Raw genomic sequence first — 27,904 nt, 5'->3', positions numbered from 1 at the left:
CCACAAAGAAAGACTTTTCTAATGCACAGACAACACCATTTTAAAATAAATCAAATATTAAATAAAATAATATAAATAGGCTATTTACACCAGAGAAAGTGGTAGATAATTGCAATGCAGCTTTAAGTTTTTTCCACTGGCTTTTTTTTCTACTTTTCAGGAGAGTGAAGGGGGCTGGCGTTGCTCGCTTTTAGCACTGAATGTGGCTTTTTCTCACGTATATAAGTTGTACCTGTCGTTCTCTGAACTCCTTATGCAGGTCTGGGTGCTCGTCCTTCAGGTGTTTTGCTCAGTTGGAAGTGTTTCCACCCTTGGCCAGACATGTTCTGTAACAGCGTTTGCACAGTGGTGCTTCGGTGGTGATGGCTTCACAGTGCTCATTGTTTTAAAGCCAAAGAAATTCCATTTAGCACTTTGCGTAACTGGTTTATCTACGAGTTGCGGCGTGGTGAAGGTCGCAGCAGCTGCCGTTCTCTCCCTGCTCCTCTCTCTCTCTCTCTCTTTCTTTCTCTCCTTTCTCTCTCTCTGTTGCCAGACTCCTGCTCTGTTTGCTGCTCGCCTCGGTTTAAAATACAATGCGGTGACGTAAAAAAAACAAACGAAAAAAGTACCGGTCTTATCCAAGTGCGGTAGACACTACACCATGGGCCTCAGCATCCTCTGACCCCGTTCTGTCATTGCACGTGGCCGACCACTTCCTGGCTGAGCTGCTGTCGTTCCCAATCGCTTCCACTTTGTTATGACACCACTGACAGCTGACTGACTAACATTGACTATCCCTGCCTGTAACAATTTGCCCATTTACCATATATTGTCCCACCATGGGTTTTCACATCATGTTATTTTAGAAAACTGCTAAATAACAGCAAATTGTCGGAAACCTTGACCCTAGTAGCCCCTCGCAATATCAAGTTTGTCCTTACCTCAGACTACCACGGATGTTTTGTGACCGGAGCTGAGCAGTGATGTGAAGTGCTGCTGCTGAGGCCAACAGCTCCCTGCTTTTGTCCACATCGAGCTGATGTCCCTTGAAGCCATCAGGATAAACCTCTGGCAGGAAGTTGGTGCTGATGTCACCAGAGATAAATCGAGGATGCGTAATGATTTCCCGGAGGAGCGGAATGTTGTGGGTCACACCTGGAAAGAAGATGGAGAGAAAACCAAGCTAATATCCTTTTAAAAGGTGACTGTGTGTCCTTCCTGTTCACTATAAATATCTTTTATACCTCTAATCACATAGTTATCCAGAGCATCCTCCATTCTGGCCAGGGCTTCAGCTCGTGTAGCTCCATACGTAACCAACTACAAACACATGTTAAAGGAAGTTATTGCACAACAACAAACCGTGTGGAATGGTGGCATTTTGAAATGAATATTCTTATTTTTACAATTTCTTTCTTTAAAAAAGAAGTTACATTCTTTGTTGAATATATCACCGACCTTAGAGATCATGGGATCATAGTAGATACTGATGTCACTTCCCTCCTCGATGCCACTGTCTACACGGACCTGACAGAGTGCGGAGCAGGCAACAGTGTTCATATGTGAAAGCTAATCATTCAGATTCAGTAAATCATATGGCAGGAGAATACAAAATGAATCAAAACAAGTGATATGCTTTATGTGAAATTGCTCCATGGTTCTGTGTTACAGAATCATCCATTAAGGCGGCTTTATGACTGAAAGGCTGGGGCTGTGTTGGTGCTGGTGTTGGTCCTTTAGCTTTGCTCTACGGAGACAGACGCTGAAGTGGACAAAAAGCTGCTTTGTGATCGAATAGAACTAATTGTTAAAATGATGTAGACTGTCCAGGTCAGCTGCTGTCTGAGCTTTTCATCTGTGCCTCGTCCAGGTTCTTATGAATATGGTTGTTGTCAGCCCCTCTCTGGAGCCTCTGTGTTGTTAGCTTTTGGGAGGACTGTCTGTCCATGTCTGTCTGAACTGAAAAAATGGCTGTCTGAGGGAGCTGAGGGGCATGGATTGCTCCATGAAGATAGAAATGGCCTTTAGAGTACATCTGTCTCTCACAAGCCAGTTCCACAGACAGACTGTAGTCCTGAAACGTCCTTGAGATGTTTGAGTTGTAAGAAATGTCTGCAGCATTAACCAAGACTTCTTGTGGACAACAATGCAACACAGCAGCAAATCTCCTGAAGTATGTACTGTGAGTGCTGGTAAGAGTTCCTGCTTCACATTCTTTCATGCAGACCTGTGTTGCTTTCTAATGGCTCCTTGCTACAGTAGGTCTGGGCAGATCCATGAAGTACAAACAGTCATCAGGGAACATCTGGCTTTAAACAGATGTTCCCCTGCACCCTCACCCTCTAGCATTTACAGCTTTGAGAGCACATCTCAAGCAGAAAATCTCTGGTGAGAAGTTGATTGGCAAACAGCAACTGCAGAAAAAAAATTCACTGGCACAATATTCTCCTATCCTGAACATCTCAGATGTTCATGCATGAAAACGGCTCCACAGCCATGACACACACTTACATTGCTGAGGTTAAGGGGCTCCTGGTACTGGGACAACCGTCCAATGGAGGGAAGGCCAAAAGACTTGAAGGGATCCTAACAGAAAAAGAAAAAAACACTGAACCTTTAGAGTCTGTTTCAACACCTTTAAATGTATGTTCAGCTGCAATACTCTGCACTGAGCAAAAACGGTTGCACAACGGCTATAATTTTGCATAAAAAAAACTTCTGTACTGTGACAAAATCTTGTAGTCAATTCACACACTGAACATTTGCTCTGAACAATCAGTATTGTCTACATAGAAATGTGTTATTACTATCAGATGAGTCTGTTGGGTGGCTATCAGAAATTCTGCCAACTGATGAATGGTAAAGGTGCTGCATGAATCATGTTTTGATCCAATTCTGATGCATTTTTCTTGCCCTGGGGTAACACTACCGAGTGGAAACCTCCCAGTGGTTTGTAAAAAGTGTTCAAGTGAAGCATCCGTGTAATGGGATGGATGTTATTTAATGGTATTGATATTACACGGGCTTCTACTGATGAGTTTCTTCTTTATTTTTTAGTCACATAATTGTTCAGATGCCGTATCAAGAATCTCACACACACACACACACACACACACACACACACACACACACACACACACACACACACACACCTCTGCGTAAACTCGACTCTCAATCGCCCAGCCGTTTATTGGAATGTCTTCCTGTTTGGGCTGCAGCTGGTAACCCTTGGCAACCCTGATCATCTGCTCCACTAGGTCCAGGCCAGTAATGCACTCAGTAATGGGATGCTCCACCTGTGGTCAAAATGAAAAAAGAGAAAATCCAAGTTTCGGCTGGTAACACAGCATGCTGGTACTCTGCTTGTTGATCATTACGGTCTTGATGAGGAGATTTGATCAGTCAGGATAAAAGCTCTGGAACTCCAGACTTAATAGCGTGTTCAGACCAAACGAGCCAACGTTACGGGTGGCGATGGAAGGCAATGGCAAGGATGCAAACAGAATGTTATTTTGAACTTTGCAAAGGTAAGCAATACCAACACACATCCGCATGAGTTGAAAACCTTTTGACTTGAGCAAGTAGTTTGTGTGATGCTTTGTTATGACAGCCAATCAGCATTCTTCCAGCATCACCAGGAGCAAGAATCAGAAGATTTATTTAAACATGAATGACAGCGTCCTCAGAAAGAGTGGAGGACAAATTGAATGTAACCGTCTGTGGGATCCTGAAGCTCTACTGTTAGGGCTGCCGTCTACTGAGACACAACGGAAGAGGAGCAGACGTGGAGGGGAGGGAACAAAGTGGCTAAGTTAAAAAAATGGCCATCTGTTGGTGGACTTCAACTATCAGCTGTTTTTACTGTAAACCACCAAGCACCAATGTTTCTGTCAGTTAGCCGACTTTCTGGCTTCGTTACAGGTGGCAGGACAAATGGAACTTCAACATGTTAAATGAGTAGATACATGACTGTCCTCTGCTCTGCATGTTTGCTGGAATGGAAAAAAAACTTATTTTTTTCCATTTTGGGTTATTTTTAATAGTTTTAATGCCAAATTATTTTCAGCACCAAAAGACTTATTTGTAAGGACATTCATTGAAGGAATGCACTCCAAGACAAGTTCTTTATCCAAGCCATATGCATCATGACCCTCAATCAACCCTCAGCACAGACCTGAAGTCGCGTGTTCATCTCCAGGAAATAGAAGTTTTTCTTGGAATCCACCAGAAACTCCACGGTGCCAGCAGAGCAGTACTGCACGGCTTTGGCCAGCTGCACAGCCTGCTCACCCATCGCCCGCCGGGTGTCCGGGTCAAGGAAAGTACTGAAGAGGAAACACAGAGTCACACCATCTCACCGGTCCAATGGAAGGGAATTCCAGTAGTGTCGTACAAGCAAATTCAACAACTTGATTTTTTAAATTTTTTTTTTTTTTTTTTAAAAAACCAATTAACTAAAATAAACCTTTTGGGAATTTATTCTAAATTAAAAGCAGTTGTTTTAGAGCTGAATACTGCACAGATGAACTGCTGCATGAGTGTTTTAAGTCCAGTCGGTTCATCTTCATAAAATGAAACACAGTCGCACTGATGAGTAGGACCAGTAGGAAGCTGATCCAAAAGAGAAATAGTCTATTACACATGTATCCATAAAATAATGTGAAAGAAACAGAAAACAATTAACCAATGCACATTAGTCTCTTAGGGATTTTAATTTAAAGACATGGTTGGTAATCCTGTTCAGAAACACATTTTGTAATACTGGGTGAAATGGTCCGTCTATCCTGAGAGAAATCTATACAAGATGTATTTAGAAAAAGGGACGAAAATAATCAGACCTCTGTGGCAGCTGCAGGACTGAGAAAAAGCTGACCAATCCGAGATCAGCGCTGATCCAATCCGAGATCAGCGCTGATCTCGGATTGGAGCGCCTACAAAAAACCAATCAGATGCCTCTGCTTTCTGCCTACGCCCCCCTCTGTCGGCTCCCTGCTCCGTGTGCGCACGCGGTTCTACCGGCTTTGGATGAAGCACTGACGGAATGGGGAGGGGGGGGTGGAGCTTAGAGGAGGGGCCACTTTCGAATCTTGCTAGCTCTCTAGGATTACCTACCATAGCTTTAAGCAAAAAAATAATGATATTCCACAGGTGGGACAATCCCACTGCAAATCATTTTCTTATTCACTCTTAGGACACATCAGATAGTTTTATCTGAATTACTGACAGGTTCAGAAGTATTTGGATATTTACCTAAATGTATTCAGAAATCTGATGAATATGACTTCATAATGACCTGGAGCAACAATCATGATGAACATGAGGGCGAAGTCAGTCATTTACAATAAAAACGGAAGGTTTAACCTCTCATGTTTCTGCTTTCCTCAGAAGCTAAGAAAACAGTTCTTCAACTAATCAAATGGTGAGTTGGAAAGGAGGTGACCAACATGGCCATGGCAGACTTTTCCCACTTCTGTACCTTTAAAAACCCACAGGGGATTATAGTGTTTTGGGAAACTGTCTCTATGCTGAGAAGCACCATTAAAACAACTTGGCTGCAATTAGCTAAGGCTGAACCTGCTGCATCACCTGCTGCATCCATGGGGGCCTCACCACTCAAAAAGATGGGTGGAACTGACAGCTGGAGGGGTGTCAGTCCACCTCCTTGTCACGGCCGAGGTACCCCTGAGCAAGGCACCGTACCCCCATGCTCCCCGGGCGCTGTGAATGGCTGCCCACACCTCCAGGTTGGCATCTGTCTCTATGAGTGTGAGACCCTGTGCATGTGTGTGTCAGCAGGTGCCAACCTGGATGGGTGTGTCCAATAAATGTGATCCGATCTTACTGCATTGGAGGTCTGGAAGCGTGCCGCTGGACTGTTCTTTACTGAGTGTGTTCCACCTACAGGGTCCCTGTTACAGGCCATTCAGTTCCATACATAGGGCTTGCTCTCCCTTGCCAGGAGTAGGAGAAACTCATTTCCAGAGTGAGTTGGGCTCCACCAGGATGTCACGAATTCTGTTCAGAACTTCTATTCAGAACTTCAACTTGCTTTATGCATATTATATTTATTCTTCCAACAATCCAAAACAAATTGTCCTGACAAATACTGTCCAGAGCATTCTTTAGCATTCTGAAAGTTCATCATGGCCTATTGCCCTGAAGGGAGCATTAATCCACAGGTAATATCCCCGTCGGACATGGTTCAGCACCTGGTCCAATTTGGTCACACTCGGGCATTTTTTAACACAATGTGGCTTGCAGTGGTCCACATTTACACTCCATTACTTCACAATAACCCAATAGCTGAACATCTTGACGACTCATTAGTAACACTACGTAAATCTAGAACCAATACACGACCATCAGGTCTTGGTATGTTTGTCCTCTCAGCAGAGCCAGACCCTGAACTGGCCTCTGACCTCATAGCATTGGGCTGTTGTTGCTGTACATTAAATGCGTCCCCTCAGAGAATCTCACTCACCTGGGAGCCTCTTCCACCACCTTCTGGTTCCTCCTCTGGATGGAGCACTCCCTCTCATTAAGCCACAGGGCATTACCATGTTTGTCAGCCAACACCTAGAACAGGCATACATGACTCAGATTATTTCAGGTACTTTGGATTTTTACCAAACCCCCCACTTTGTCTGCCTAGAACAGCGTGGAGGACGAGACAAACCAACAGTGAACAGCTGCAAGGGGCCCAAACACCTGAGATGGCATCAGAAGCGGGTTTCATTCAAACCATGGCTGGTCGGGGCACAATGTCCTCTTCACCAAAATCCAGAGCCTGGATTATTAACCCAAGGATTATGCAAACTCTCAGCCTACCACCTGCAGTCATCTCATCTTCTAGGTTTTCACCATCGGGAACCTCTGACCACTTTCTGTCACTTTCCATCCGGGACAGGCCATATGGCCAAATATGATCTTGCTGCTTTTAGACAGATTGTCGAAACACGACCTTTAAACACTATATTTTTTCATGAATATATACAATTGTATTCGTCATATATTTGATCAAATATATATTAGCATTCAGTCTGATGATCATGAACATCTCTTTGCGTTTCTCCAACTCTGTGCTCCCAGATATTGTATTTTAACACAACTGGATTCTTTGTAAAGCTGTTCTCATGTCGGCCATCTTATTTTTGTTCCTGTTATCAGGAAACACAGTGACTCAGATGCTGCCTGATAACACTACACAGTATCCAGCTGGATATTCAGCTGGGTTTTACATGCCAAACACACTATAGTGAGCAGAGCAGACAGAGGTCAGGAGGAAAAAGCTCTTCTGAAGACTCCTAAACAGAACGCAGGTACGGTTCCTCCAGGAGGCAGATGGAGTTTGCTCACAGACACAGAGGGAAAAAGAGTGAGACGAGGTCCAGTTTTACACAGAAAACTGCTCATCTAACACAGCAGCACACATCTTCTTTGAATAAAATAGTTCATATACTGCTGAGCCTCATTCATTTCCTCAGGCCTTTTCCATCAACAAAGTATTTCAGGTGAACAGGTGCAGACCGTGATGAGCTGAGCCCACTGCTGTTGAGCCAGTGCACTCAGTTCTCCTAAACACTGGTATCCAGCTCACAGAAATGCTCAGTCCCTGGCGGTTTTTGGCCCCGCCCCCTGTAACTCTCTCAAATCTCAGAATTTCAGAAAGTAAGGCAGCACTTCAAATTCTCTTAAACCTCTGTTACGAGACAGTTGTCTGTCGGCACTCTTTTACAAGCTGGATGAGCAAAAACACAGGGTTTCAGCTGAAACATTAAATCTTTTACTTCACTGCTTTCTCCACTCATATTATCACTTAGAAATTCCATTAGTACTGTGAGCACATGCATTGTACCTGAATCTCTATGTGTCTGGGGTTGTCGATGTACTTCTCAATTAGCAACCGATCATCTCCAAAGCTGGATGCTGCTTCCTGGGACGAGAAACGGAAACCTTCCCTGGAAGGGAACAAGTGGGGTTTAACAGTAGTATCTTTACCATTTCTAATTAAACATGGAGTTTAAAATCACTAAAAGCTTTTTGTTAACAGGTGTTTATGCATGCAAACAAATAGAAATTGCAGCAGTTCTAATTGTAGCAGGCTTGGGATGGCAGTAATGGCCAGGATAACACCTGTCTGCCCACACAGTCCAGCACAGAATACTGAAGCATCCATCTGTAACAGACAGGGGTAAGCTTACACCAATTCAATAAGCAAAGTTCTAAGTCATAATACTGAGTTCTTTTAGGAAACTGTGGCTTCGAAGCATCCAACTAGTTATGAGCTCAAAGTTCAACAGCCAATGCTGCTGCTGAACATGCTGAACAACATTCTTCTTCATCATAGACAAAGCAAACCACACTGTGAACGCCTGAAAAAAACCACCAAAAAAAAAAAAAACCAAGCCCAGTCCATTCCATTGTTGTCAAATGAAAACAGCTGGTGCATTAGGAAGCTAAACTCTGAGAAAAGGGTTCAAACTGCTGAGCAGCCGAAAAATGAAAAGCCGAACTAATTGCTTAAAAGAATTGGCTCCCAAAAACAATCAGTGTTATAAGAAGAGATGATACAACACACTGGTGAAAGGGGAAGAAAAGAAGTATGGTGCTTATACTGTTGCTGCAGCTTATGAGCAACACAAACAAACTCAATCAAGAACGTCTGTTATAGGAAAAAGAGGAAGAATCTAAAAAGACATATTTACACAATTCACAATGTTAGAAAATTCTCATTTCAAATAAAATTTACAAAGCACTCTTTTATAGTAAGGATGTGACACAGAGTAATAAGGTGCCACGTTACCTGGTCTCCTCATCATTCCAGGAAATCCTCATTCCTTTCCCACCTCCTCCTGCAGAGGCTTTGATCATCACTGGGTAGCCTAGCAACCAAACAAGAAAAGACTCACAACTGCAAAGGTGCTTCTGGAGCAGTAATCAAGATGTGCACTCAGCACTTTGGGGATTTTAAACACTTTAGTTGCTTTTGTTCAGGATTTGAAAGTTAAAAACTTAAGAAGAATATGTTTATCTTATAATCTACTTCCTTTTATCGGTACTTCATTTAGTTTTTTGTTGTCGGACTAACCTGTCAAACATATCTGCTTCTTAATTACATCTGTTGAAATCAATTTAGCAGATGCTTTTTGGGCCCCTTTTATTCTTGCTGTACATTCTTGTTGCTCAATAAAAAAAACTAAATTAAACAAACAAAAATCCCCACAGTATATCCAACCACTGTTAAGTGGTACGGGATCCCGTTTATATTGCAATGAAATCCAATGACACTTTGCTAACCGTACTATCTGAGCTATTTCCCCTGGTTTATGCCAATCCAGACACAGTCCCCACAATAAACTCCACCCGCTGACAAACAATGCATTACAGAGGAAAAACTCTGGCAATTTCCTGGACTTTTAACCAACAGTAGTGTTGTGGAAGGCAGTTTTATCTCCTGGAGGACCTGGAAACATTGATCCATGCTTTGCTCCCCTCTCGGCTGGCCTACTGTAACTTCCTGTATGTGGAGCTGACTCAGGTTGATCTCTCCAGATTAGAACCAGTTCACACAGAAAAGAGATCACATCACTCCTGTTCTGGCTGAGCAGCTGTGGTTACCAGTCAGATACGGATTCATTTTAAGAGTTTACCGTTTGTTTTTAGAGTCCTTCATGTTTAGCTCCACCATACATTAACCTCCCTTTCCACACATTTAGGTCATCATCACACTCGTTACTGTCAGTCCCTCACTCAGGCCTAAAATCCAGACTGTGAAACAGTCGTCCATTCCATGTTCAGTCTTCCTCCAGTTCTGCTCAGTTTAAATCAGATTTAAAGTCATCTTTTCTTTCCTTGAGATTATTTCTGTCCGATGCTGCCCATTTGTTAAGGTCAGAACATGTCATGTTTGCCAGTCTTGCAACTAGAGCATAACACACCAACTCTAGTCTACTTAACTAGTGCCAACTTCTTATTTCTAAAATACAATCTATCCTATCTTTTAAAGACAGACATCATGATACAAGCTGGGATTTACTCACACCTCGACTGTTGTAACACCCTCTTCTTTTCTCAACCAAAAACCCATCAATCAGCTCTAAATTGCTTAGACCTCACTGCCAACAAGGACCAAGAAAAGAGAGCACATTCCTGCTGTTATAGCCTCCTTGCACTGGCTCTCATCAGCTTTTAAAACTGCTATTAGAATTGAACTTTTAGACTTTTAGAGCCCTGAGTGGCCTTTCACCTTCTTACTTATCCGACATTTCAGTAAAATATGAGCTTCCACGTAGTCTGAGATCCTCTGGCAGAGGACTTTTACTTGCCCCAGAGCCTGGCATAAGTCCAGAGGTGACAGATCATTTGCAGTCAAAGCTCCTAGGAATGAGCTACCCAAGGAAATCAGGTCAGCAGTCAGTGTCTTCTTTTAAATTGCTTCTTAAAAAACACTTTTATTGGTAACAATCTATAACGAAATGGAGGACTTTTTTGTAACATTTGGAAAAGTGCTACATAAATGCACAGCACTAATGGTTCATTTTAATGTTGACATGTCTTGTAACATAAAAACATCTTATGGACATGTTAACAAGATAAGTAACTTTGGGACTTTAATTTTTGCCCCATATAAAAGCAACTTTCGTTTAATACTATCACTGTTGCAACTATTAAGATCCTTAATGAGCCTCAACAAAAATACCCCTTCTAAGAGCACCCAAATGTGTCCAAGTGTGTCCGAGATATTATAAATATGATCTGGGTCAGAGACAGAATGGATGGCAGGATGGAATTAAATGATTGGGAGATGAGTTAATTCTGTTTTACTGACTAATGCATACTGTAAGCTCTGTGTGTAGAACTTACCAATATCCTGTGCAATCTTCACAGCTTCCTCTACAGTCTGACACAGAAAGGCATGATGGTTACAAATGATGAACCAAAGCAAATACTTCCCTGACCTCTGCTCAACAGAGGTCGAAACAAGTCAACCCAAATCTGAAGACCACCGTGGGCCAAGTACTCTGCTGAGTTTGGTCTCATTTTATCAACACAGGCAGCAGAACCTCGTGAGAAATATCCGATTAGATCCTGGAGGACCAGCTCACGATCACATGTTCCATGATGAAAAGATGGCAGCTAACGTCACTCGAAATAAGAGACACTGTGTTCTCACAACTTAGAAATGAATATGAATTTGTTAATAGCAATCAGCTGTGAAATGTGCAACACCAAAACAATTAGGTGTTCCTTCAAAAAGCTGCTGATGTTGTCTGTAGATGCTTTGAAGAAAACAAGAGCCCATTAAAGGGATTTGGAGTCTAAATCCACCAACAAAGTTAGTATTTGAAGTGAATGTGAGTGGCAGGGATATAAGTTACATGTGAGATAGTTTAGTTTACATTAGTTTACTTTATTTCCCCGTTTTAAATGTTTGGTGATTGTGTTTATGTGCTCTTTCATTATACATACATTGTGCGTATGTGGGACTGTACCTTGACAACGCCATCAAATCCTGGGATAGTGTTGACCTTCGCAGCCTTGGCAATCAGCTTGCTTTCAATCTTATCCCCCATTGCCCCCATAGCATGGGTGTCTGGCCCAATGAATGTCACACCCTCTGCAGCCTAACAACAAAATCAGGTACAAAAAAATGACTGTAGCAAACTCCTGCCACGATAAAGGTAATGTCAATCACGGCTGCCATTTTGTCTCAGTGTCCTCCCCTCTTCTCCAATGCGCACACACACACACACACACACACACACACACACACACACAGTCTCCCATCGCTTGCTTACTTGTTTATTTTGTACATAGTATTAGCTTAGTAGACAATTGTGTTTATGAATGAAAGTATCATTGATTTAATCATTGTGTCAACTTTGATAAATTCTAATGTGCTATTTTAAAGGGGAAGTTATTGGTGGTCATTGTGTATGTTTCACTGTGAGAGCTGCTGGATTCATAGCCTTCGTATCTGCTCTGTATGCGTCATAACTGCCCCAGATTGACACATATAGACCAATATATTATGAGACCAATACTGGGTTTTAGCTTTTAGCTTCTGATTAATGCTCACGGTGCCCCGAAGGTAATAATTTACATTAATAATTTTACTGAATATTAATAGCTGTTGCTGGACACTGATTAATATTTGATAATAACTGATTTACAGCCTACACAGAGGAGAGGGAGAAATGATCATGATTGGATTCTACTCATGAATTCAAACCTTAATGTTGACTAGTTCAACGACAGAGCCAAGCAAAGCAAATGGTGCAGAACCAGAGAGCTGATCAATTATAACTGACTGATCGCAACCAACTTCTCTAGTGTTGCTTTAAAGTGACCAAGTTCAATATTAATCAGTCATACACTGCTGGTGTGGAGATCAATGCATGAGGGACCAACTGAAATACTGTTTAATACTGTTGTATTCAAGTCTTTTGCAGTTCGTGAGCCAATGTGTACTTGGCTATGTGTAATTACTCACCAGTCGCTTTGCAAACTCTTTATTTTCCGAGAGAAACCCATATCCAGGATGAACCTTAAAAGAGAAGGAAATTATTTATTAGATATTGCTGCACTGGCATCACCCTGCAACCCGCAGGGCCAAAAGGATTTACTGTCAACCTTTCAGGGTCAGACATTCTACATCCCCATGTCCACACCCCAGCAGCTCAGAGTTGGCTTTGCTGGCTCAAAGAGGACTTAAATGCTCTCAGGGTAATGGTTTTGATGTTGTTGCAGATAGGTTCAGATTCCTATTGACACAATAATTACTGCTTATGTGTTTCTTACGAGTTGCATTGAGAATGTTATACATGTCCTGTGCCAACATCACAAAATGCAGTAAGAGTAATAGAACATAACCACTAACAGCTTGAGCTCCAGTCACTCTGATGGCATCCATGATGGCGTCCATGTTCAGGTAGCTCTTACTAGAAGGGGCAGGACCAACGCAGAATGCCTCGTCAGCCATCTTTACATGAACCTAGACACACATATACTTTGTGTATGAGGACAGTAACGTCAACGTCACAGTAGAATGTGAGACAGACAAACTTTTCCACTGCAATACATCTGGCTGAAATATATCAACACAGGGAAGTTTAAAGCAAGACAAAAAAATTTAAAAATTCTTGAGAGCTGAACAAATGAATTTTCAGCATCCTTGCATTCTAGAACAGTGATTCTCAAACACAAGGGCGAGGCTTTTACTAGAAGCTGTGAAAATTTGATTTACACTTGTACAAAATCATATACAATCATTTACTAGAATACTAGGATGAAGTGCTATATATATAAATAAATGTGTGTGCACGTGTATGTGTATACATGTATGAATATGTAGAGTAGAGTAGCATTTTTGCCAAAATGTCCCTGGTGAACACAGTTGGGTGACTCACAGCATTGCAGTCTACATCACTGTGTACAGCTACAGTCCGGATGCCCATCTTCTTACATGTCTTGATCACCTGGAGAGAACACAAAATCAATGCTCATTCTTCTCCCAACACTTGATATCTAATTGAATGACAGTTGCAGGCTGAAATGAACAATAAGCTCAATTGGAAGAGGTGGGTCCCCGACAAATCTGTCCATAAGGGGGACGGCCACAGACACAAAACATGCAAACTTCAAGAGGAGAGAACCAGGAGCTGTCAGGTCTGAGTTAATCACAGCTCAACCATCTCACCCAAAATTTGATATTTATCTCTCTCCAAGAAATACGAGAGGACATTAAGGCAACTAACAGCAGAGTTGACGAAGCTGAAATAAGAATTTCTGAGACGGAGGACAGAGTGCAGGGGCTGGAGGAGGCTACGAGGGAACTGCTAAAGCTACATTACATTACGGTCATTTTGCAGACGCTTTTATCCAAAGCGACTTACAATAAGTGACACGTCGCTGTCGCAGACGGTTGCGTCACATCAGTCCCGACCTGGTCCCGACTCATGTGCGAATCAAACTGAAACAGTTCCACTGGGGAAGGGCAGTTATCAGAACGAAATTCGAGGAGGACCGTTCTTAGAACTGCTCTGTCCGAAAGCGGCTATGTTTGACCACCAGGGCTGAGCAGGAACTAAGAGTTGAGGTATTGTTCCTTAGACATAAAGATCCCACACATTCAAGTATCAACTTTCATGACATCTGTAAAGTGAGTTAAGTTCATCACTATTGCCACAACAGTTTGAGTGTGACTTGATTTACAGCAGCCTCAGATCCGATCCTCCGTATTGATGTGTTGGAAAGTCTTACCCTGCAAGCAATTTCTCCTCTGTTGGCAATCAGGATCTTATCAAAGGTCTGTGGAGGGAAACCACAGGGAAAACACAGGGAAAACACAGGTAATTACAGACACAGAAAGGACTTTCTTTCTTCCACCCGGCTGTCAATGAGAAGAGTACCAAAAACATAGTAAACACAGTAGTTGTTTCCTACAGCCAAACAGGAAGAAAGGAGAGAACAACAGAGTTGTACGTTACCTTCTCACTGGGGTTGTAAACAGTACAGTACAGAGCCCTGCTGTTCACCATGCAGCATCTGGACGGGCATGGGGTATACTGCAAAGTAAGCACAGACATATATTCATTTCATCACATTACTGGAAATTATATTTATGGAGAATGTTCATCTTTGGAGGACCACTGTACAAGCCCTTTTTTTGGTTTCTCCTGCTTTATCTACTGTATACTTTGTATGTTTTTTGTTGTTGTTCTACTTTTTAATACGTTGTTTTTTTATATATATCTTTCGTGTGCTCATAAAAATTCAAAAATAAATTTCTTCCATTTCCAACAATTACTAAAATCAATCAATAATTAAGCTACCTCCCTTGTCACAATGATGTTTTGTTTTATGTTGTAAGTATAACATGTTTTATGATGTCCCCAGCTGTGGAATGAATTCCCTCTGCACATCAGGCAGGCTTCATGTTTTTAAGTCCTCTGAAAACACTTTTCTCATTGGCTTTTCATTCAGTCTGAGGTGTTGACATTTTATGTTTCACTTTGTATTTTATATACATTTACAGCACTTTGGCCAACTTTGTTGTTTTAAAGTGTTATGCAAATAAAGATGGATTGGATTGAATAAGCGGCGCACAACCATGAAGCCCCACTGCATCCAGGCAACCCGACATGCTGCTGTGAGCCCTGCTCTGCGAGCCCCGCTGTGCCCCAGTCTGTGAGCCCCGCTCTGCCCCGGTGTGTGAGCCCCGGTGTGTGAGCCCCGCTCTGCCCCGTTGTGCCCCAGTGAGCCCCGCTCTGCCCCGGTGTGTGTGCCCCGTTGTGCCCCAGTGAGCCCCGCTGTGCCCCAGTCTGAGCCCCGCTCTGCCCCGGTCTGCCCCAATGAGCCCCGCTCTGCCCCGGTGTGTGTGCCCCGCTGAGCCTCGGTGTGCCCCGGTGTGTGAGCCCCGCTCTGCCCCGGTGTGTGTGCCCCGCTGAGCACCGGTAAGCCCCGGTGTGTGAGCCCCGGTGTGTGAGCCCCGGTGTGTGAGCCCCGCTGTGCCCTGGTGAGTCCCGCTGAGCCTCGGTGTGTGAGCCCCGCTGTGCCCCGGTGTGTGTGGCCCGGTGTGCCCCAGTGAGCCCCGGTGTGTGTGCCCCGCTGTGCCCTGGTGAGCCCCGCTGTGTGAGTTTGAGGTCGGGGTGTTCCGACCTTCAGAGGGGAGACTCTTTACAACTAACACGAAACACACCTTTGTTCAACTCGGAAAGTTGGAACAGAGGTCGAAACCAAAGGAAGGTTCAGGTTGTTCTGAACCTTACCTCACCTGACGGCTCTCTGAGGGCAGATAATATCAGGCTCTGCCTGGGAAATTAACGCCCTTACAGCTTGTTAGTTGGCACTTTTTTTTGCAACAAACACTTTCCCTATTGAACAGCGTTTGTGGCGGTTGGAAATGACACTTGGCGGTCAGACACATTCAGGGCAGTCTCGTGTCTCAGAGGCTCGCGTGGCAGCTGAGTCACTTGAGTTTGATGAGCTCGCGCTCTGCAGTCGTCACTCAGCGCTAAACTCACCTTCACAGCAAACAGCAGCCTATCCACCACCAGGGAAACTCTGTGAAGCGCCATGTTGCCGAGCCTCCTCTTCTTTGTCTCCGAGCTTTTACGGCACCTTGTATCCTAAAAGTGACATTACTGCCCCCTTGTGGAGTCAGATGAAGCCTCAGGGTCCAACAAACAGAGCAAGTACACCAAACATGTTCAACACAGTCAGGCTTTCTTTGGGATTGATGGCTCCATCATCTTCACCCCTACTGAGACACAATGGGTACTATAACAGTGTTTCCCAATAATGGCTTTTATAATCTGATACCTTTTGTGAAGTATCATTGGGACACATTTCTCGCCGAATATGTTTGTGGTTGCATATTTTCTACGTGTGTATATTCTCTACTTTCTCTTACTGATCAGAACTTAAAATTAGACTGATACAATTCTGATGTTGTATATTCAAAAATCCATATGTATATTTATTAGTTATATTATGGTACATGTGTTTTCAACCCCTTTTATGCATTTATTAAAAGGTGTGATGGAGTACATGTTCTAATGGAGTACAGGTCATTCAAATGGCATGGCACTGAATATGAAAATCAAAAATAGTTCATAAGTTCTTTAGAACACCCCACATCCTCTCCAAATTTAATCCAAACCAGTCAGGGGCCTGTTGGAGAGTATGTGGGGGACAATGTGCCAACCACCTTCACATATTCTGGAGCTGCCCTGTCTTAAATGATTTCTGGAAGGAGATATTTTCAGCTGTACAATAGTGAGGGGCCCGCTCTTGGCCATTCTGGGCGCAGTTCAGACTGAGACAATGAGCAAAAAGAGAATATACTTGTTACATATTCTTCTTGTTGCAGCTAAGAAGGCAATCACCCTTAGTTGGCTTAAGGTGGAACCACCAAAATATGAAACCTGGCTGGACATAGTTAGGGGAATATACACAATGGAGAAGATAACATTTCAATTAAGACTACAGGATGAACAATTCCAGGAACGGTGGGCTCCATGGTTGAAAGTTATGGAGGGGGAGAACTGTGCTTCTTGATGATGGGGTTTCTAAGTGGGACTATTTCATACATTGCTTACAGCAAGATGGTGTATATAGTGGCTGGACGAGACCTATTATGCATCTGCTTATGGTGTGTGTATCTTGTTTTGTTTGGTTTTTGTTCTGTAGTTTTGTTTCCTTCTTTTTTTTATTTTTTATTTTTATTATGCTTTTTTGTTCATTGGTTTCATTGCTGTGATTATATAGCCTGGGAATTCCCATGCTGCTTTGCGCGCGATTTCATTCACACTGCAAAGGCAGCCTGGAAACCACCGCCCTTATTTTTGCCTGAGTTAGGGAACCAATCACAGAACGGGGGGGGGGGGCAGCAAGACGATGACGACGTCTATGCACGACACCGAAGCTTGTAGAGTGTTAATCCAACATGGCAGCGGACACAACGTTACCGTTTGATGCAGCCTTAGAAAGTGTTTTAAGTAGCTTAGAACGCAAGTTTACTTTCAAAAAAGAGCAACGTTTGGCGTTGAAAGATTTCATTGCCAAGAAGGATGTATTTGCTCTGCTGTGAAGAAGTGAGAAGTGATACAATTGGCTATGAATCGCGCGCAAAGCAGCATGGGAAGAACCAGACGCCATTTGATAGACATTCGTAGCGCCCAATAAACGGCTCTAGGCATTCATAAACCACGCCTCAAATATGAGAAAATGCACACCTAGTTCCCAGACCACCATCTCATCGAGATGTGGACGTGTCAGCCAGGCTAGTGATTATAATCTTTAATATGGGAATTTCACTGCATGGGCATGTGGTATTTTATTATGTCCAAAATCCTAGAGGAGAACTTTTTGTGAATGTTGGGAAAATCCTCCCAATAAAAATTTAAGTTGCAAAAAAGAATATGAAAATCAATAGTGTGAAGAAAGCCTTTGAAATGTCACTAAGGACAGCTGATCAAATCTTTTCCTTGAGATATTTGGTGTATGGCTCGATCCATTTGCTTTGTACTTTAATAAATTTGCCAAATAACAGGTTGGATTTGCAAGGGATAAGATTTTTGTCAAATACCAGCTTGTTAATGGGCAGATCTTGCATTTAGTGGTGCATTACACCTGGTGAAGTCCATCTTCTCTTTAGTTTTTTCTTTCTCCATCTTTCCATTTGACATGTCGAGCCAAACAAAAGAAAATATAACCAGACAACAATAGTCTCAAACAGACTTAATAGGGACGTATAGTCCCCTCTTTTCTGTCCTCTCAAACCCCAGCTGGTGGAGAAGGATGGCCACCCTTCCTGATTCTGATGGCCACCCTTCCTGAGTCTGGTTCTGCCAGAGGTTTCTTCCTGTTCAAAGGGAGTCGTTTCTCTCCACAGTCGCCTCAGGCACGCTCAGGCCGGGAGATTGGACTGAAGACAAGTTTCAGTGCAATCTGTTGGTTTCCTTAGCTAGGAAACTGTTTTTAAATTGGCTCTATATGAATGAATTGGATTATTTTGAAAATAATTATGATTACAATGAATTGAATTCCAATTGGCTTGAATTGGACTTTATTATCTAAGTGCCTATTCTCTACTGATCTTTTAAAGCTCTTTACACTGGATAGTAGGCAGCTAGCATTCCATTGTAGAGATCAGGATTGTTAATAATATCAAGCCGCACAAAAGGCTTCCTGGTTTGACTGTTTGCTGAAGCTGTCCCTCAGTTCCTCCCATTTCCACCCAACATGTTCAACTCATGAACATCTGCTGTCACAATTATTGGAATTCTTCGTGTTCGTGTTGGATTTTACAACAAATATTGCATTGATAGCTCCCACATGAAGGTAACCTTTTGAAAATGAGTTGTTGTTTATCCATGCTCATCATTTATTGCCATGTTCCTTCTTTCATGCTCCTGTTCTCTATTCCTCCCAAACTGGAAAACAATCTTTCTGTGGAAAAGGGCCACGATGTAATGGTTTAACTGTAAAGGAAGGTGTGAAACTAGTCTTTAATGATTCCATTTGTCATGCAATAATTCCATTCATGCATCGGTCTGCTATACCTGCTTCCTTGTGTTCGGGGTCACAGGGGGTCATCGGGGGAGAGGTGGGGTAGACCCTGGACAGGTGGATTATCCATCCCAGAGACAAACAGCCATGCACCATCTCACCCAACCTGACCTCAACCAATCAGAAGCTCAGTGTGTCGCTCCCACCCTGAACGTGTAGAAGCCCATCTTGAATGGGACATTGTTCCTGATGTGTTCATCAAGGTTTTAGTGGATGTGTGTTTGTTGGGAAAAGAACTGCATGGAGGGAACCAGTAGCACCGTGTGAAGAACCAACATTTGAAATGACTGGAGAACCAAGGCTAGATTAAAAGATGGTTTCTCCACCCGTCAGCAGCAACATGGAACCCTTTTACAGAGTAACCCCGCTAAGCAGGGTTCTGCTGGGAAAGCTGGATCCTGGCATCCGTATGGAGTTTGTTTTATGGGATGATGGCCGCTTCATTGATGGTATGTGACTGCTTGCTACAATCTGCAGCAGTTTGCCTGTCAGGGATAATAAAGGCATCTTTTATCCTGGGTGCTTGATTGAGTGAGTCTTCTTCTAGATGTAGGCAAACTGAGCTAAAGTTGGATGGCACACAACCACGGGTCAGGTTAGGAGGAAAGAAAGGCGTGTCCACACATGATCGCTGTGGTCTGCAGGGTTCGGGTCAGGGAGAAGTCTGCAGTTTTTTATTGTTTCCACATTTGTTACCCATCATGTGTGGCTCCCCCTTTGTTTAGTAGCAACCCGTCCGCTCATCACAACGCTGTAAGCCCTGATCAGCCACAACATTCACACCACTGGAGGGTCATTTTGTTGGAATGTTCTGCATCCTAGCGCTTACGTGGATCTCAGTTTGACACTTGCCACCTCCCGAGACATTTTTGCAGAGCAGCTGGTGGGTTGGAACACCTGACAGGGAGGGATTCATTTACAATTCTTAACCAGGAATACCTGTCCTAAATACCTATAAACATAAAACATGTTACGACTTTTATCTTAAATGAAAAAAAGCTGTTAGATAACCCACGTACCTTTATTCCATTTCCAACTGGTCCCGCTCATATAAAGGACAAAAACCTCCAAATCTGCATATTGACATCTTTCCAATCACTTAAAGTCTTAACATATGAGCACTATGTGTTCTCCTAAATGAAAGCCTTTAATGTTGAATGCATTGTTTTATTTCTGCTGAGTGTGCTGAAGATCAGAACAATGAGAAGTGAAAGCCAACATTTGGCTGTCTGTGACTCACTCCTCACTTGTATCCCTGCCTCTTCCTTTTCTCAAAGACTGAGGAACACTTCAGGCAGCTTCATGTTTTATAGTGGACTGGGGTAAATCATGTTTAAGATTAAGAGCTTCAGCAATCATCCGATTCCTCCACCTTTTGTCTTAAGCTCTCTCTTACTTTCTTCCTCTGGGATGGGAACTCAGGACAGACAGAAGCAGTATCAGGGGGGCCGTTTGGAAAATTAGAATGCAATACTGACAGTAAAATGAACAACAAAATGTTTATTCAAACATTATCTAACAGCAATACGTTCAAACTTCAGGGGCTAATTATCTCCAATTCCATTTCTTACTCATTTTCTTACAGCCGAGTTTGAGAGGTTTGATCAGAGGATTTGTGTTCTGAAATAACTTTGATGACTAAAGATTAGAAAATGGCCCCTGGGGGGGGCAGGGTACATCTTTTGGGGAAACATTTGAGTTGTATGTCAAGGTTTGTTTGACAGAAATCAACTCCGGATTTCAAGCACACAGTTCAATAGAATTTATTCCCATTTTTCATTTGCTGCACAATTCTGACATTTTGATCCCACAACAGAGCTGGGGGGGGGGGCTTTCTGTTATTTCTAAGGCAGTATTAACCTCAAATGGAAGGGATGATTAATCCATCTATTTAATATCCATAGCATCTTATCACTCACAGTCATGTGTTAGCTGTATGACACTTTTGAACATCTGGAGCAGGTGACAGTTGTAGCTGGAAGGAAAACATCAAACGAATGAGGAGATAAAGAGATGCGTGAACATTAGAATGAAGGATTCCGTTCCCTCTCTTTCTACCTTCTGAACACAGCTTGTTTTTGTGTTGGAGGAGATTTGATCACTTTAACACATGGAACATGTTATGTCTTACGGAAGGATTGCAGCAGACTGCTGGTGAGATGGTCTAACAGCATGTGAACATCCCTCTGACAGCAGAAGCAGCTGAAACGTTCTGAAGCCTAAACAGGTACTGCAATGCATCTGCTGCACCCAACGCATCTGCTGCACCCAACGCATCTGCTGCACCCAACGCATCTGCTGCACCCACCGTATCTGCTGCACCCACCGCATCTGCTGCACCCACCGTATCTGCTGCACCCACCGTATCTGCAGCTTTGGACCCCCTGCTTTGGACCCCCTGCTTTGGACCCCCTGCTTCGGACCTGCTGTGCTGCCTGTGCGCTCCTTTCCTAAACACTGACTTAGCCCTTAAAAATGCTTCCCCTTAGCAGAGCCCTTACACCGGTTAATAGTTGCCTTCTGGAGACATATTCTTATGGAGCCACAAAGCAGCTCCCCACATTCTTTGGTCCACTTGTACAAAGTTAACTCCTGTGTTTGGGTTAGTGAGCTATCCATGAAACGTTTTCTGGGAAAAAAAAGTTTGGATGGAAATCCTTCCAGACCTTTTTGTCTACACATAGTAGGAGTCTCTTAGCTGTTGGAAAACACAGTAAGGATCCGTCTTTCTGACGCAGGCCTTCACCCAGAGCCACCGATGTTGAAGCATAGAACTGCTTGTTTGGGGCTGATCTGGTTCTGAATGTATGAAATCAGTTCTTCACATCTGAGTCCACCGGTCTCTTCATCCTACGTGACGTACTCCTCCTCGTCACTGCGTTCTGACTTGATGTGGTCTGGGTGGATGAGTGGAAAGTGTGGCGCTGTAGTCCTGGTGCAGACGTACCACTCTTTAATGTTAGACAGCTGAGTTAAGGCCGGGTTGACGGAGCGCTGGCTCCTCCGGGCGCTCCTCCCACCCTGCTGCTTCTGGCTGAGTTGGCTCTTTAAGCCTGACAGAGAGAGGTCCAGAGGCATCGCTACTGGAGATGAACTCCGCAGCAGCACCTTGTGGTCCGCCTCGTTGGCTGAGCTGATATCCAGTTCATGACTGGACAGAAGGGGGAAATGAGAACTTTTGTTGATGAGGGATGGAGAGAAGTGGTTCATTTTCAGGTCAAGGGGCTCCAGGACGGCCTGGCTGGACTGGTGGGGCTGATGGGGGATGAAGCTGTACAGGTCCTGGGGGTCCGAGGTAGGTGACGACTTGATGTGAATCTTCATGTGTTTGCGCAGGGAGCTGGGGTGGGTGTAAGACTTGGTGCAGCCCAGCGCCTTGCAGTCATAGGGTTTGGAGGCAGTGTGGACCTGGGAGTGCTTCTTCCGGTCGCTGCTGTTAGCGAAGCGGCGTTCACAGAACTCACACTGGAACGGCTTCTCCCCTGCAACACAAACACCACCTCAGTTAGTCCAGTTCACAGGGAACACAGCCATGCATGCACATGGGAAACCCAGGGATCAGAACTTCTGCTCCCAGGGTCCAACAAAACTTCTGTTCCTATATATCTGCCACGTCTGTCAGGTTGTAATCTGATGAAATGAAATGCAAATGATTTAAAAACAGGACGGTACTGAACTGAATGGAAATTCTCCTTTTGTGCACGTGAGTGTGTGCAAAAAGATCACAAACACTCTTCACATAATCTTAAAAAATAGAATCATTTCTACAATAGATTCCAAATCCAATGGAAAAGAATCCTGTTTCCCTGTGAAGCTGAATTTTCTCTCAAAGCTGGACTCAGCTTTGAGTAAAGTGAAGAATAATCTGAGTGAAACTCTTGCATCCTGTTCAACCCACTTTCAGCCACTGACTGAACCTATTGCTGTGCCGTTTCCCAGAGGGTGATGAGATGAAACCAGTCTAATAAGATATTCCAGTGGGGGGATGCTTTATCAAATGGATCGTTTCAGGATTTGATATATCTACACTAAATAGGTCAAGTTGGTTAAACTAAACCAAAAGAAAAAATGTCTGGTAATCCACAGCTGGTCCGGGCAGATGGCCCCCCGCCTGGTTCTGCTGAGCAGGTTCTTCGCCTCACATCATCCCCCTGTGCATGCTCAGGACAGGGGCATTGGATGAGATCTGTTGCTTTCCTCATTCAGGCTTTTTAATTGACATTATATTAGTATCCATAAGTTCCAATAATACATTTAGTTTATCTGGACTGAACTGGATGATAATGTAGATGATCTGTGTCGAACTGGACTGTTAAAGACGGGTTAAAGGTAAACACATGTTAAAGTTAAACACGTGCTAAAGTTAAACACGGGTTAAAGGTAAACACGTGCTAAAGTTAAACACGGGTTAAAGGTAAACACGTGCTAAAGGTAAACACGTCCTATAGTTAAACACGTGCTAAAGTTAAACACGTGCTAAAGTTAAACACGTGCTAAAGTTAAACACGTGCTAAAGTTAAACACGGGTTAAAGGTAAACACGTGCTAAAGGTAAACACGTCCTATAGTTAAACACGTGCTAAAGTTAAACACGTGCTAAAGTTAAACACGTGCTAAAGTTAAACACGTGCTAAAGATAAACACGTGTTATAGTTAAACACGTGCTAAAGTTAAACACGGGTTATGGTTAAACACGGGTTAAAGTTAAACACGGGTTATAGTTAAACATGTGCTAACATCAAGCTCTTCTTCAATGTGTCTTCAGCTCTGGGTTTAAGGCTTCTAATTAAGCTGAGTGAAGCTGACACCCCACCCACGTGAAAAATTCAAGCAAATAGATTGATCGGTTAGTGCTCCGTTTGTGCCGTTAAAATTTTCGTTTGTGCTGCTTTGGTTTCTGAGATATTAAAGATTATTTTTTAGGTCATCCAAAGGCACAAACCTGCACAAACGGAGCACTAAAAAAGTAGACCACTCTGGTTTGTTTTGGAGTAATATGGGGGGATGGTGACCTTTGGATGACCTAAAAAATAATCTTTAATATCTCAGAAACCAAATCAGCACAAACGAAAATTTTAAGGGCTCAAACCAGCACAAACGGAGCACTAACCGATCAATCTATTTGCTTGAATTTTTCACGTGGGTCGGGTGTCAGCTTCACTCACCTTTCTAATTAGGAAAAAACCCTTTTTGTATCCTGAACGTTATACTCCCACATGCTGTCAATATGACGTCATTATGACACATTACTACAGTGTCGTAATGAAGAAGATGCTGAGCATGATAGTGGTCCACTAAGAGGAAAGCAGACCAGTCCTCAGTGTCCCTGCTGGGTTAGGGTCTGTGTCAGGAGGGTCTGTGTCAGGAGGGTCTGTGTGAGGAGGGTCTGCACTCCTTTTATAAGACCCCCAGAACACAAAGCATAGACTAAAAAGACTGTCCACAGCTGTGCAACCCAGCAGCTGTCCCTGCAGAGGACAGAGGAACTGATTTATTGCTCCTTATGGAAATATGAAAAGCTGCAGAATAGCAGCAGTTATCCTTTAGGAGCATTTTCATGTGGAGCTGGTCCTAAAGCAGCCCACCTGTGCCCACCTGTGCTCATCTCTGCCACCTTACAGGACTGAGATGCGGAGTGGGCTCCTTTAGGAAACGAGGGAGCAGAGGAGTGGAGCGGAACGCAGCCCACAGAAACATGGAGGGGCATCCTGGCAGACTGGGGGAGATGCTGGTTAAGCTCCACATTCCCCCGTCAGAGGCTGCTCTGCACGGCTAGCAGTGGGGGTCTGTGGGGGTCTGTGTGTGCTCGCGGGAGAAGGAAGCCTACCGGTGTGGGTGCGCGTGTGGATCTTGAGGTTCTCGGAGCGTGCGAACATCTTGCCGCAGTTGGGGAATGCGCACGAGAAGGGCTTCTCCCCGGTGTGCACGCGGATGTGGTTGATGAGTTTGTATTTGGCTTTGAACGCCTTCCCGCCGCGCGGACACGCGTCCCACAGGCAGACGTGACTCAGGCTCTCCAGCCCCGCCGCTACGTGCTCGCTGGTGACGTGGTCCACCAGCTCGGGCATGGAGCTGAAAGTTTGCTCGCACGCGGATGTCGCTGTCCGCCCGAGCCTCCGCTTCGGAGAAGTTCGGTCAACCCATCTGCACACGAGCTCGGTTTTGACGGCCGGGCCTTTGGAGAAATCCTGCAGGCCGTCCATCCCTCCGCCGGCCCCGGTGTCCGCGGACGCGCACCCGTTAGCGGCTTTGCTGTGCGGCGGGGAGACGATGCGCGAAGCCCCGGAGTTGTTGTTCCCCAAAGGAGAGACGAGGCCATTGTGCCTGGCCACTACGGCCATCCGCTTCATGATCAGCGCGGCGGGCTGTCCCGCTCCGATCAGCGACCACGGGCCCGGTTCAGGAGTCAGATAACTTCAGTGTTGATGACAATGCTCCAAATGCTGTCCTGCGTTGTGCTGAGGCGAGCGCGCATGCGGCAGTGTCTTTACCCCCCGCTGCTCGACGTTAGATCCAGAGAGTCAAAGCCTCCATGCTTCTATTTACTGTGAATGGAGGTGAACGGATCCGAAGGCACACAGCAGGCTGCGACCCAACACCGCCGCGCAGCCTCCTCGCCTCCTTTCCTCCTTTCCTCCTTCTCTCCAGTCTCCATTCCCTTTCCCCTGCTTTACCACTCAGTGAGAGATTTGACACATGATGTGCATGTGGAGATGTCAGAATTGAAAAGTAAGGACATTGGAATGAAAATAAAACTCGTTTGTGTTTGTGTAAGCCTCCATTATGAGCTGTTGATGCTTCTGGCACGTGTGGGACAGCTTTTACCCGGGTGGGCTTTATTTATCTGTGTGCAGCCCACTCTGAAAGCAACATGACTGTTAGGAAGCAGGCTGGGGTCATTTTCATGATAAGTTCAGGAGAGACAGACCAGGCAGTGCAGCCTTGGAATTACATCACACACACACACACACACACACACACACACACACACATATATATATATATATATATATATATATATATATGTGTGTGTATATGTATATACCAAAGTAAGTCAACCTGGAAAAGTCATTTTCTTGGCTCCTGATTAGTCTTCTTTAAAAGAGGAAGAACTGGAGCATTTCTGAAGCACCTATAAGCTGTCATAATGCCACTCTTTATAAATACTAATATCCAGAGCACAATTACAGGTGAAGATTTAAGCTGACGGAGCTTTTATCTCCTTCCTCTCACCAGCCCTTGTTCCTTGAGCTTCAGTTCACCTGTGAGCCGCCTCATCTTTTAGGCAGCCATGAGCAGCAGAATGACAGAATCAGTTGTTCCTCAGCCTGACTCGGCATATATGAAAGCAGCTAAGCCAGGATGCTCGGACACGGTGTGGTTAAGCCCTCACATTTCCAGGATTTGTGTCTCAGGTTCATGGTTTTGCCTCCTGAGTTGTATTGCTTCCACCCAGTCTCAGTTAGCCTTGGGGTCCGTCCGGTCGAATGGTGGAAAAACTCCTACGTTTTCTTCTCCTTTCCTTGACCCTGATGGAAAACATATGAGAAAGAGTTTACATAGAGAAATTCTTAAGGACTGACCCTCAGCTGTGCTGTGGGTCTGCAGCACTGAAATGACAAATGTTCAACAGATATTCTACACGATGTGTCCAACGCATTCTTATCACATTGTTAAACAAAGAGGATGCTCTAAATGAAGTCAAATTTAGAAATAGTGAACTCCCGCTCCCCCACCTGCCCTCACTCATCCACACAAATCAGAACAGCTGGATGATTCAATTCAATTAATTTTTATTTATATAGCGCCAAATGACAACAAATGTCATCTCAAGGCACTTCGATAATAAAGTCCAATTCAAGCCAATTGGAATTCAATTAATTGTAATCATAATTATTCATAAAATATTCCAATTCGTTCATATAGAGCCAATTCAAAAACAATTTCCTAGCTAAGGAAACCAACAGATTGCACTGAAACTTTTTCTTTTTTTTTTTTTTTCGGTCCAATCTCCCGTCGGAGATGATCTGCTTTCTTTCATAAAGGATGGTTCAGCGTTTCCTCTGCTAAAGGAAAGAATCATAGCATTTAGAGAACTCAAACAGCTCTCAGGACGGCTGCTGCTCAGATCCTCCTGCATCACTTCAGTCAGTTAGGAACCTTCCAGAGCAGAAAAGGCTGTGTGAGCAGCCCTGGTTTCCTTCTGTCCCTGTGCACCTGGGTTCTGTCAGCTCATCACCATCACCTGTCCTGTTTTAGGCATCAGCTCCCATAACTGAAATACTCCCCGGTTTCCTGGGTTCAGGGCCGGATCCTTGTCTACGCCGTCTTAGTTGGCAGCATCTGCAGTCTGAGTTCCCTCAGTTTGTTGTCCCAGCCGTTGGATTCCTGGCAACAGCAACGCTCTGATGCCTTTATGATAAAGTCTTTTGCTTCTGACACCTGTCTGTCTGCCCACCGTTTGGTACGGCTCTTTGGGCTCTTCTTGTTCTTGCTCATGTCCCATGACACAGCCATACACATCAGAAGACCACACCATTAAGACAACGTGTCTGTTTGCAAACACTCAAAGCATTTCCAGACCGTCGCTCTGCTCAAATAAAATCCGGATTTATTTTGGACTGCCACACCATCTGACTAAATTACCAATCAAATAACTCAAAAACCAATGTCTGGGATGTGAATGAATCTATGCGTACATGTACCATCATCTCCCACAAGGATTACAACACTGCTAAACTAATGACTGTGATGCTTATTCATGTTCCCATGAGCCTTTGCTCTCACCAGCCCGTAACAGTCCATGGTCCAAACCACCCATGCTGTTGATACATTTCTTTTTTTTTTTT

The 27,904-nt window shown here is 44.0% G+C and overlaps 2 protein-coding genes across 2 annotated transcripts in view; both read right to left on the bottom strand.

Annotated features, from left to right (window-relative positions):
• The window catches only part of pcca (propionyl-CoA carboxylase subunit alpha), a 34,184-nt gene extending 18,090 nt beyond the window's left edge, over positions 1–16,094 (bottom strand). Inside the window, exons 1-17 of the mRNA XM_075482324.1 lie at positions 16,008–16,094; positions 14,472–14,549; positions 14,245–14,292; positions 13,392–13,460; positions 12,863–12,976; positions 12,476–12,529; positions 11,475–11,606; positions 10,846–10,882; positions 8,786–8,864; positions 7,838–7,940; positions 6,464–6,558; positions 4,157–4,307; positions 3,135–3,278; positions 2,494–2,568; positions 1,441–1,509; positions 1,227–1,302; positions 924–1,137 (exon numbers count right to left, since the gene is read on the bottom strand). Coding sequence (XP_075338439.1) covers positions 924–1,137; positions 1,227–1,302; positions 1,441–1,509; positions 2,494–2,568; positions 3,135–3,278; positions 4,157–4,307; positions 6,464–6,558; positions 7,838–7,940; positions 8,786–8,864; positions 10,846–10,882; positions 11,475–11,606; positions 12,476–12,529; positions 12,863–12,976; positions 13,392–13,460; positions 14,245–14,292; positions 14,472–14,549; positions 16,008–16,061 — 1,592 coding nt within the window. The 5' untranslated portion in view covers positions 16,062–16,094. The remainder of the gene's footprint in view (positions 1–923; positions 1,138–1,226; positions 1,303–1,440; positions 1,510–2,493; positions 2,569–3,134; positions 3,279–4,156; positions 4,308–6,463; positions 6,559–7,837; positions 7,941–8,785; positions 8,865–10,845; positions 10,883–11,474; positions 11,607–12,475; positions 12,530–12,862; positions 12,977–13,391; positions 13,461–14,244; positions 14,293–14,471; positions 14,550–16,007) is intronic.
• Positions 16,095–20,498: 4,404 nt separating this feature from the next.
• On the bottom strand, positions 20,499–25,624 carry LOC142400786 (uncharacterized). Its single transcript, XM_075485999.1, has 2 exons — positions 24,883–25,624; positions 20,499–22,538 (listed from the first exon to the last, which is right to left on the bottom strand). The coding sequence occupies exons 1-2, from the start codon at positions 25,403–25,405 to the stop codon at positions 21,907–21,909; spliced, it is 1,155 nt and encodes a 384-aa protein (XP_075342114.1). The 5' UTR covers positions 25,406–25,624; the 3' UTR covers positions 20,499–21,906.
• Positions 25,625–27,904: the final 2,280 nt, after the last annotated feature.

Source organism: Odontesthes bonariensis, chromosome 2 (assembly GCF_027942865.1).
Source record: "Odontesthes bonariensis isolate fOdoBon6 chromosome 2, fOdoBon6.hap1, whole genome shotgun sequence".
NCBI lineage: Eukaryota > Metazoa > Chordata > Actinopteri > Atheriniformes > Atherinopsidae > Odontesthes > Odontesthes bonariensis.
This window is presented reverse-complemented; position numbering and strand designations above follow the sequence as displayed.